The sequence below is a fragment of the Talpa europaea genome (assembly GCF_964194135.1).
Source record: "Talpa europaea genome assembly, chromosome: 9".
Lineage (NCBI taxonomy): Eukaryota > Metazoa > Chordata > Mammalia > Eulipotyphla > Talpidae > Talpa > Talpa europaea.
Window position 1 is genome coordinate 99,836,074 of NC_140076.1, and position 12,239 is coordinate 99,848,312.

The window sequence follows — 12,239 nt, forward strand, 5'->3', positions numbered from 1 at the left end:
GAATGAGGAGACCGACAATCTTAGTTTTCTGATTTGGAGCAAGTCAAATAGTTTCCTTAAGACTTATTTGCAAGGTTTGCTACACCAGGAAAGTGCCCAACAAATATTTTTCAGGACTATTTGAGAATGAGGGAAGAAAGAAGAAGGAAGGAAGTCCTAGAGATTCATTAGCATTTTATCAGAAAGACATCACTTCAAAGAGGCTGCTACAAGTCTTTTTGTTATTTCTGTGTTAATTAACAACTGATTTAATTAGGATGGTGACTATAAAAAATGATTTTTTTATTGATGAACTAAATGACTTTTAATTGGCATGATGATGAATGCTAAAAACGATCTCATATTGATGAAATAAAGATTTTCAAGCTATGCAGATTGAGGAAAATAGTTTGGGGTTATTTCCCACCTTTGAATGAACAGGATGTGTGTGACTACAGTGAGAACTGTAATTTATGCTCCAGTGACTGTTCTCAATGGGACTAGAGTTACAGTCATTGGTTTAGGAGGATTTTTGCTTGAAGCATGTCAACCTAAGATACAGAATCGCACCTTTCTATACTAATCCTTTCATACAGAGTTCAAAATGCTTAAAACACCTCAAAGGACAAAGAGCTGTCAGTTGGCTGAATTTAGAGAACAGTACACATAGATTATTTAGCCTGTTTTAATGGTTATTAAGAAACTATGTTAGGGCCTCCCTGGTGGCACAGCGGTTGAGCGCTGGGTTGCGAAGCTGCCCGCGGCCTCTGCGGCGCCGGTTTGATCCCCGGCTGCTCCCCGGCCACCGGAGGAGGGTCCCACATGGCGCGCAGACCTCTTCTGCCGCCCGCTGCTCCCCTCAGCAGTGTACTTCGGTCCTTCTGCCTGCTCTGCTCCCCACTCTGGCTCTGGTGAATTCTCTCACCCTCCCACGCTTCTGACTGTACCCAGTGCATGTAAAAACAAAACAAACAAATAAAATAAATAAATAAAACATGCCTCTATAAAAAAAAAAAAAAGAAACTATGTTAAGCAGAATTTGTTTATGATGACCTCATCTTCACACATTTCAATTGGTGTCTGGATAACTTATCTACCAAAAATAACCTAAGAGTTGGGTATAAGAAAATTAACTTGACTCAGATTACCACCCACTGACTCTGAGATTCTCAAGCCTAGGACAGGAAACATGAATGAAAATAAATACAAAATAGTTATTTTAATGCCATAATTTGTTATAGAGTTGCAGAAATCATAGAGGAGAATGCAACTATTTCATTTGGGGGAGTTCTGGTAAGAGGGAGTTGTGCTCAGAGATGTTGGTGTTAAGACTGGAAGAATATAACAGAATGTTCATGAAGATGAAGATTACAGTGGCTGAAGCAAGGGAGATAAAAATGAAGTCATAAAAAAACTACAAAATTATTATACATATATACTCTACATACACAAAACATATACATGTATGTGTATGTATATATGTGTATTTATGTATACACATACATACGCACAGCACACACATAAGCTTTTACAAAAATGTGTTCTCAGTGAGAAAGAGCCACCAAACACTGTCTTTACAGATATAAGTGCACCTGGCCTAAGAAAAAAAAAATCTCTAAGATTCTGTTTCTACCCCAAAAATGGTGATTTTACTGACAGTGATTCTCAAACTACATCTGTCATAAGACGACTAAAAAAGTAATCAGCCTGCTGAGTGAAAACTGGCATTCTCAGAAATAGTTTAAATAGTACTGAATATAGAACTTCATTTCACATATTTAAAATATCTTCCAGCAGAATGATATTCTTTGTGATTTTCCAAAGTTTACAGGTTAAGAAGATCATAACCCTGACATCAGAACCTACCTTTTGATCTGTAAGGATGGGAAGGTAAAGTTGGGAAACTCAAGTCCCATCCACTATTCCAGTGGTCTTAAGAAACTAATGAATCTTTTGTCTTTAAACACAGATTTTAAATTCTCCTTTGCACTTCTGGCTGTAACTAAGCCTATACATTACCAAGTATATGGATACTGTAAAGAGCACAAGAAAAAATAATTAGTATGCTTAAGTCTTGTCTCTTCCAGGAATGCCGCCATTTATGCTATACATCAAAGGAGTAGATTACTGCAGGTAGTCAAAAGAGCACTGGGTTTGAAGTAAGAGATTCAGATCCTAGATGTGTTATTTACCAACTACAGCAAATGACTGACACACCCCAGATGTATGACTTCTATCTGAAAGAGTTAATGTGAAGAGTAAATGGCTTACATCACTCATGCAACAAAAATGATTAAGAATACCTGAGGTCATTTTGCTGTGCACACTCAATAAGCATTATTGGCATTTATGCCAAAAGAGCAGTTATCACTTATTGAATATTTACATGCTTACATTTAATTCCATTTAATCATTTTAAGTATCATTGCCTCAATTTTACAGACAAGAAAACTGAGGCTTGGCAATATAATTTTGTGCATATTTTCTGAATTCTTGAAAGAAGGTATTCCACTTACTCATTTTATAAGCCCAGGTAAAATCCACTAGGATATAGTAGATACATTATCACCATTCGAACCTTTAACAAATAATGTCTATTTGGGCTAAACTTAATATGCTATAATGCATATTTAACAGATGGTATCAACAGTGCTCCCTGGAAACATTCTTTCAAATTATACCAATGCATGGGAAGACTCTTTTTTATAATCTTGTCAAAACTCAGAGCTTACCGAAATATTCTGAAAAATTGCACTGGGTATTGGAATAGGAGTTGATAAAGAATTAGTTTGGAGATAATTTCATATTGCTAGCTTTTATTTTATTTTTGCTATTTTTTTACAGGGAAACTCAGAAATGTACCAAGATCTTATTCTGTACCAGAGTTTATGTATCAGACTGGCAAAGCAGGCTGCAAGCAGTCCTAGCATCTCCAGTGACCAGGTGGCTACATAACCCAGGTAACCTGCTCGCATTCTCACTCATATGCATGAAGTGATTTATTGTCTTCAGAGTGCGTTCTCATCCATTTGACTCTCACAACAGTTCTGAAAGGGAAGACTATGTCAACATTTTCCAGATAAGGTAACTGGCTCAGGAAAGCCACAGGAATAACGAGTGATGGGGATGAGGCCAGAAGTGAAGTGGGAGAGGGAGAGACAATGAGAAGGACAGGGAGGCTGGCAGGGAAAGAGAGAGGAGAGGCAGGGAGAGGAAAATCTAGCAGGTTTTCAGATTTCTAAGCCTTTGCTTTCCACTCAGCATCACCACCCCCTTATCAGTATGCAAAGGGGAGAGAATAAATGGAAAAAGAGAGACAAAGAGGAACGCAGGAAGGGAGGGAGGGAAAGATGAAGAGAGAATATAAATGAATGAATATGAATGAGAATGTCTAAGTAAAGCAAGGTCCCGAGGGACACAAGGACGTGTTTAAATAGATCCACAGCCCTTCAAAGACTAGTTCCTAACTTGTGGGGGATCTTGAACCTCTCTACGATTCTTATAGGGCTAAGGATGCTCTTGCTGGAGAAATGCACACCGTATAGTATTTATACACAATGTCAGTTTGTCCGCTGCACCCCCGATCTCATGCTAGGTCCCGCTTTAAAAAACATGTCTTTGGAACAGAGGCCTGTTCAGCTTTGACTGCACTGTGATTCCAGACCTGCACCTTAAGGGTGGTTCTGCATGCATGCAGCACCTGCAGCACTGTTTCTGTGTGTGTGTGGCAGAGATAAGAAACATGGCTTCAAATCGGAACAGAAATATCTTTGAATCCCTTCTGCTGCCACCCACCTCTCCACAACATTTCCAAGCTTAATAGGAAAGAAAACAATTTCCTGCACCCCACGTTGCAATACTGAAATACTGGAACACAAAGCTTCCAGTCAAATCAGAAAAAAGAAAATTGAGGATAAAAAGGCTTAAGAATAGTTTGGCTCGGCTAGGTTTGAATCACTATGACTAAAAATCTTTAAAGATTCATTAACTGTTTTGATAAAGGTAAGGGAACTAAAGGCACAGGCGTTGACACTTGACACTGGCACTGTGGGACTCTGAATTGCTCATCTAACTTTTTTACCTCCAAACCACCCTCATAAGATATTGTGAAAATTAATTTTATGAATGGATTTTAATAATTTAATAAAAGTCTGACATAATAACCACAGTATCTTCCGTATTTTTCACTTATAAAATGGGTTTAATGATAGTACCTAGATTTCAAGAAAGAACTACCATGGTGAGCTTAAGAGAAGCAGGCACTAACTACACTTCACAGTCATCTGGTACATAAGAGATAACAGCTAGGGTGAGCACACCTGAAGAAATCGAGAAGTTATCAAAGGTAGGGACCATTGACTTGATTCTAAAAAGCACAGTTCTCATTGAATTTTCCTTTTCTTGCTATTCAGACTCCCCAATTTTTGTGGGTAAGTGGATTAAACAAGGTGGCTTCTGTCCTATTTTATCAGATTGGGATCTTCTACAATTACAGCTATTTTGCTAGGTTTTTTAAATAGTTTATCTTGATTAATCATCACAACCTTGGGAGGTCTAAAGGTAGCTGACATTAGCTGGATACTATACTGACACCGATACTTGTTAAATCATTTCATTGTTATAATAATCCTATGAGGTCAGTACTCATATGATCTCTGTTTTACAGTCGAGGAAACTGAGGCATAGAGTGCCTGGCTCAAGTTCCCACAGCAAAGTGGCAGATTTGGACTTCAAACCCAAGAAATCTGACATCAAAAGCTGTGATCTTAACCTCCACGTAGACTGCTTCTCAAGAAGAAGGTATTTTTACTCTGACTTATGAATAAGAAAATTTTGCCCAAGGTTACATGACTAGTAAATGAGAGAAAAAAGGGTAAGGATCTAGACTTGTCTGAAACCCATGCTGGTGCCTTTTCTCCTGCATGATGACACGCGAGTATATTCTACCATTGGGGATTGGTACGGGCATCTGACACATGCAGAAGGGAGAAGTGGGCTACTGGGAAAGTTCTAGGCGCTTTGACACACTTTGGAGCTCTGGATAAGAGATGACTTTCTGTCATCATCTGCCACCTCCACACCTTGTGACATAATGCCCTTGGGATAGCAGCAGCAGTGACATCCCTCAACTTTAGAATAGGGAGTTTCCTGGATGCATTAGAGGTGTACTCTCACCCTCAGACCTGCCCTGCTCTGTGCTGGTTTTCTCTGTCTTGGTTGTGAGGCGCTTCCTCTCCTTCAAATCATCTGTGTCATTCAAAGATCAAAGGAAGAAAAGCTAATAGTGGCCACTGTATCCAAATGCAAGGAGCAGAAACCATTGCCATCACCACTTCTTCCAATTAATCAAAACCAAAGCTCACTAATTAAATTAGTATCCGTGAATGTGAATGTGCTTGGCCAAGGCTGTATAGGTCAAACTGAACAGTACCTGTTTTCCAAGAGTTTATGAACCATGTCATCTTTGCAAATGAACCCAAATGATAAGCATTTTCAGAAAATACAATTAAAATAATTGTATTTAATAGTACACAACAGACTTGGGGATAAAGAATTTTAAGTGATCTTACAAAATCATTTTAAAGACAGGAGATCCCTGCCCAGTCCTCCCAGTATCCTAAAACACCACCCAGCATCCTGTTTCTACTCAATTACCAACAAATTAAGAAAATTCTGACCCTGGTATTCCAGGTCCCATCAATGAGACCTTAGTCTTCTTCAGCTATACACCCCTCCGTCCCCTGAGCCCCATTCTTAGAAACAAGAAAAAGAATCATTGTTTTAAAAGTACAGTCTGCATTTTCTACTCCCAAGGGGTTGTTCACATCCTTGCTTCTGTAATGCCCTAACTCAAAATACTTTTCAGCTTCTCCTTCAAGTCACATCTCACATGCCGCAATTTTCTTCATGAAGCCTTTTCTTCACCCCTCAATGAAAATGATCTCATCCTCTTGTGAACCACCAAAGGTCTCTGCGAGATATTTCTATATCTCTATCTATGTCTCTATATAGATACGTATAATGCTTTTGTTATGGTTATTTATATGATGTCTTTGGCCTATTTACCTAATTTCCCAAATTAGGCTATAAACGTCACAGGCTCTGACCATGGTTTTCTTTTGAGGTTGCCTTTGTCACATCTGCTTTACCTGATAAGGCGCTTGCAGCACAGGAATTCAACAAACATGTGCTGAATCATTATTTTATAATGTTAATGACATAGGGATGCTTTATGAGGCATCAATAACAGACAAGGATGGCATTTACTTATTATTTACATTGCATACACTAATACTCAAAATCCTGTGTCTTAGGACTGTGAGGCTTAACAAGCTTAAATAAGTTGCTCAGGGTTACACATCAAGGACAGTTCCCTACTCAACAAGTAGCAGAATGTACTTTGAATGTGAATTCAAATTTATTAGACTCCAAACCTGAGCCCCAAGTTACCACTATATAAAAAATGATAAAATTGTAAAGACATATTGCTTTTAATTTTTAAAAGATATATTGGTTTTAATTTTTAGATAAATACATTTAGCAAGGATGCAATAAAACTACAGATTATGGTAGTGAGTTCTACTTTTCAAAATTAATCTAAAGGATTAGAATTGAGTTTGAGGGTTAGAAATATTATAAAGACCCTTTATCACTATAATCCAAGATTTGTGAGAAATGGAGAAAGAGACTAAGACATTTATTTAGAATGACTTAAGAGAACATGGAACTCATTTATTGTAAGAGAAAAGGCACAGACTTGGGAATTTGACAGAGTGTGGTTAAAATTCTGATGTAGTAGTTTTAGCTTTGGTCCTTGTATAAGGTATTTGATCTTTCTAAACCTTTCTAAGTTTTCCCAGATGTTTAGTGACAACAATAATTGCATTCATAGTTGATGTAAATATTAGTTGGCTATAATGTATGCAACTCAACAGATGATGGGGCACTACTAATGGTATTATTAATAACAGTATTTTCCTGTAAAGTGATTGTGTCAAGCCAGCATTCTTGATAGCAATAGAAAGGAGAAGTTACCATTAATGTCCCCAACTTATCACAGGGTGAGAGCATATTACTACTCAGAAGAGCAGGAGGAAAAACAAAGATCAAGAAGCACTACTATCGGGGCCTCCCCTGGTGGTGCAGCAGTTGAGTGCTGGGCTGCGAAGCTGCCCACAGCCTCTGCAGCGCCGGCTCAATCCCCAGCTACTGGTGAGAGTCCCACATGGCGCACAGACCTCTCCTGCCATGCCCGCTGCTCCCCTCAGCAGTGTACTTCGTCAGTCTACCTGTTCTGTTCCCCTCTCTGTCTCTGGTGAATTCTCTCACCCTCCCGCGCTTCTGACTATACCCAGTGCATGTATAAATAAATAAATAAATCTTAAAAAAAAATTAAAGAAGCACTACTATCTTCCCAAACCCAACACTTTCTCCTCTTCAGACTGGCTCCAAAATTCTGTTTTGTACCTAAAAAATGGAAGGTCAAAAGATGGAAAACAAGTTGGATTCTCCCTTTTTAAATCACTCAACTTATATTCCAGAGGCCCATGAGTCATCTTCCCTCCCATCATCCTGCCATCATCCTGCCGAGAGCATGTTCTTTGCAAGTAGTAGAGGGAGCACAGTACTTGGCATTAGTCCTATGGGTATATACATACCCTGCCCCCCAATGTATTATCTGTCCCTTAGTGTTCTCCATTGTTAGCTGGAGAAAGTATCTCCTGGAAGGGCTGCTCTGAGAAATATATGTGCCTGTGACTACTCAGTTCCCAGCACAGAACAGGCACTCAATAATGACTAATCAATTCCCTCTCCCCTTCTAAGCAGAGAACAATCAAATTCTTTGGGCCAATATGTTCTTGTCTCTAACCAGCACCTGCCACCATGAATGGATGATTAGGATCTGAAAAGTGCTATCTCATTTAAATAAGACACAGACTGGTAATTACCAAGGGACAAGTTACACACCCTATTGATTATGGTTGCAACCAAACCAGTGACCTGAAAGTGAGTCTTTTTTTTTTTTTCTTTAGAACAAAAAAATATTTGAGAAAACATGCGCTGGAAAACCAACATCTGGAAAAACAAAAACAAAAAAAAGGCCCCATTTTTCTCTCTCTTCCAGTTTTTCAAATGGAGTACAGAAGAGCACAAACATGAAGCTGGGTTTTGCATTTCTGACATATTTTAGTGACTCACAATTAAAACAACAAAACATTCTCTGGTGCAAAGTCTAACACTTTTCAAATGTGTATGCTGGCACTGAATTTGAACTCAACATCACAGTACCTGTGATAAAGTTTCTTTGAAGTTGCTAAGAAGTTCCTTGGTATTTTCATGGAATTCCATTGTGTGGTAGGAACTTTCTCATATTTTTGTATACTATTAAATAATTTCCCATAACAGGAAAGAAAACATGCTGTCCAAATACAATAGATATGCTTAACATTCATTATTGTCATAACTGCAATTTAAACATTCCACCACTAAAAATAAAAGTTCCCTTTTCCATTTGTTTGAGAGAGGGAGGGGGGTAAGGGTAAGGCTGGAGAGAGAGTGAAGAGCAGTCTCACAGGAGTGGAACTTTAATATTTGACAGTATTAAAAAGAAAACCATAACGCTTCCTTAAGAAATACTGATTCTCCAACCAAACTTTGCACCACAGTCATATATTCATATATGTAAACCATTGTGATTATCATCTTAATAGTTACATATGTATATGTGTATGAACACACACACACACACACACACACACAGAGTCCAAAAATCTGACAGCTTTTCTCAGTGAGCTCCAAGAGGAAAGGACTTGAGCTGCCCAGGGAGGGAAGCAGCCTTTAAATAAATTTTGTGACTGAGCCACAGCTCCCGCTTTTCAGCAAGCACTGCTCCTGGAATCTCTTTCTTCAGTGCTTCTCCAATTCTTGCTTAGATATTTATTCCCTGGTTAGTTTCGCCTCATGGGCACCGCCATAAGACATAGAAGGAGGTGGCAAAATAGGAAATCAGCTCTCTCGGGAAGCCCAATTCCCTTCCACACCCCAGCCACTGACCCTTTTCTCCCTCTCGCCCACCGCTGCTGCTCATTTTCCAGTCGCCAGCTGCGAGGAGGCAGCTGAAGCTGCAAGGCCACAGACTGGATGAAGTCAAGATTCATCCCCAGGGCTCACCTTGTCCCCGGCGCCGACCCCCACCCTTTCCCTCCCATCCCCCTTCGGATCCCCAATACCGCAGCCACCTCGGGGAGCGCGTGGGTGGCCTGTGGGTTGAGATGGGGGCTCCTTTGCACCCATCCCTGACATGCATGCCCTGGAAGCCGGTCCTTGGGGAAGGGGCTCCCGCAAGTTGGAGGAACTTAGAAGGCACAGGCTGCCGCGCCCCGACCCTCCACGGGGCACCGACCCCGAAGACGCGGGCTGCAGGCTAGCACCCCGGGGCTTACCACGAGCACGGGGACGCCGGCGGCCAGCGAGTAGAGCAGCACCGGGGGCACGGCGCTGCTGTCCTCCGGGCCCGGGTAGGGCTTGCGGTAGGCGCTGTCGTGGCAGAAGAAGCCTTGCACATTCACCGTGAACGTGTCCGTGTACTCGAAGTAGTACGCCAGCATCACCGTCCCTGCCATGATCACCATCTGGAAATAGAGCATGCTGCTGGTGAGCGCGGCGGGCAGCAGGGGCATGCACGCCTCCCGGGCCGGGCCGGGCCGAGCGGGCGGCGGACGCGGCGGGCCCCCTCCTGGGTGCGCCCAGGCAGGCGCCGGGGGCGCAGCGGCGAGGGCGGCCGGAGAACGAGGCGCGGGCGCAGGGCTGGAGCCGCCGGAGGACGAGGCGGAGGCAGGTCCGGGTCTCCAGGCGCCGGCTGGCTGCAGAGGAGGTGGCTAGGCTACCCCCGGACGCACCCCCGCGCCCCTCCCCGCCCCCTGCCCGCCACTAGCGCCGCCCGCCCCGGTGCGGGGTCGCGCGGGAGGGCGGGGAGTCGGGGGCCACGGGCAGCGGCCGCAGCAGCGCCTGGAGAAAAGACCATTCGCGATGCTGCTGGTGAGCGCTGGGTCAAGCCCCCTGGCCCGCCTGGAGGAGCCGGCGATGGGGGGCCCGGCGGCGACACCTGTACCCCTCGGCGCTCGGACGCAGTGGAGGTGGAGAGCCTGCTCGCGGGGGAAGAACCCAAGGGAGCCGCGAGGGGGAGGGGAGGCAGAGGAGAAGGAGCTTCTAGAAACTCCCTTCCGAGGCGGCAGCTGGGCGCTTGGAGGAACCCGCACAACGCATGGGAAGATGCTGCGTGGACGTGTCTCCGGAGCGCAAACAGCAGGACGGCGCGAAGTGCCCGGCGCCGCGCCGGGAGTTCCCGCTGGATTCCTTGACCCGGCGCAGGACACGCGCCAGGGGGGGTTGGCGGGCGCAGTTAGGCTAGCATCGTCTCCGAGGATTCTCAGATTCGGGTTTCTTTGCCTCTCCTCCTGCTGCCCAAGGCTGGGTGTGGAGAAGGACAGCAGAGTTCAGCAGCAACCAAAGCGTCCTCTGTACCACGGCCCCTTCCTCGCGCGTCTGTTCTCTGGCTCGGCTCAGGCTGCCTTTATGAGCTGCTTGGAAGGGGGAGGCATGGCAGGTTCCCGGGACCCAGCGGTGGCAGCCACCAGCGTGCAGAAAGGGGCCATTTGCCTCACTGGCTCTTTCCTGAGTTCCAGGGAACTGCTGGGATTCCCCAGAGGTCAACTGAGAACAACGTGGGCTCAGACCACATGCATTCAAAACACACCCATGCGCGGGTGAACACACGTGTGCGGGCGTATGTAAGCAGCTCCGGGGCTGCACATACGTGAAAGCCAGTTTTGTGGGGCCCTGAGTGCAAAGGACTGGGGGTTGGGGGTGAGGGAGCTGTCCTTAGAGCCTGACACTGCTCAATCCGATCCAGAGAGCAGGTGGGGTCGCTAGTGCTTGAGGCTAGAGGATGGAAATACTCCCAGAGCTTTGCCCTTCTCATTAAGATGTAGAATTGCCATAGCAGGTTTCTGGAATGTTTATTCCTTTCAGTAGGTCATAGCTTGATGATTTTGAGGTGGGTCTTTGTAGTGAAAAAAAGACATTGTTAGGCTAAAAATGCTGGTTCAAGCTGGCAAATGATGGGTAGTTTGGAGATGGTACCCTAAGGGTAATGTGAATTTCTTTAATGGAGAATACCTTATTCTCCACGTTATCACAAATAATTACTAAACTAAACGAATAAATAATCACTTAGCGTTTACTGCATAGACACTACTAATCAATGCATCTATAATAGGCAATTGGGGCAGTGTGAGTAAATTGTTCCTAAACGAACAAGAATGACTTATTATATATAGTATGAAAATGCAACTACTACAAAGATACATGATTGGATACGCCATTCAGAAAAATCAGCCTTTAAGGGTGTTTCAATTGTCCCTCTAGTTCTAAAGGGGAATCCCTAAAATCTTCCAGCTTAATAGAATTTTTAAGGGTAGTTTTTAAAGCTAACTTTGGATTAAGGAAGGTAATGGAAGTAATTTATTTAAGCTCATGAAAAATGTATTATTTTTTAAATTAACATGCATTGTAGTGCATTGTTAATATGTGTGACTGCTTAGTACTCTGCCTGTAACAAAGCTGGGTGCTTGTGTGTCCTGTTCCCTGCTTTACACCCAACCTGAGCAGTATAGGGTTCATTGTAGGTATTCAGTAAATACTCTTGATAAATTATTGAACCTACTTCTCTAAGAACATTGGGAAAGTATTTCTGCATACAATTTTTTAAAGATTAATTTATGTATACAGGCCAGAGGTGAGAAGGGTGAATGGATTCACCAGAGATAGAGTGGGGAACAGAACAGGCGAATCGACTGGAATACGCTGCTGAGGGGAGCAGCTGGTGAGTCAAGAAGAGGTCTGCTGTGCCATGTGCGTCACCTCCCTGGCCAGGGGTCAAACTCGTGCTACAGTGGCTGTGGATTGCTTCATAGTGCTGAGTCTTAACCCCTTGCACCACCAGGGAGGCCCCTCTACGTATAAAATTTAAGTCAAGGAGGGGCCTCCCTGGTAGTGCAAGGGTTATAGATCTAGGAGCTATCGAGCAATCTATAGCCACTGCAGCAAGAGTTGGATCCCAGGCCAGGGAGCTGACCTGCATGGTGTGGCAGACCTCTCCTATCTCACCTGTTAATCCCCTCAGCAGTGTATTTTAATAGATTCGACTGTTCTGCTCCCCACTCTGTCTCTGGTGAAGCCTCTCACCCCCTTGGTCTATA

General features: G+C 43.5%; 1 protein-coding gene across 2 annotated transcripts in view; it reads right to left on the bottom strand.

Annotated features, from left to right (window-relative positions):
- Positions 1-9,659, bottom strand: part of PLPPR5 (phospholipid phosphatase related 5) — a gene marked incomplete at both ends in the record, with an annotated part of 111,917 nt that extends 102,258 nt beyond the window's left edge. For both annotated transcript variants that reach the window (XM_084244168.1, XM_084244167.1), the window contains one exon: positions 9,423-9,659. In XM_084244168.1, the coding sequence (XP_084100294.1) occupies positions 9,423-9,659 (237 nt within the window). The remainder of the gene's footprint in view (positions 1-9,422) is intronic.
- Positions 9,660-12,239: the final 2,580 nt, after the last annotated feature.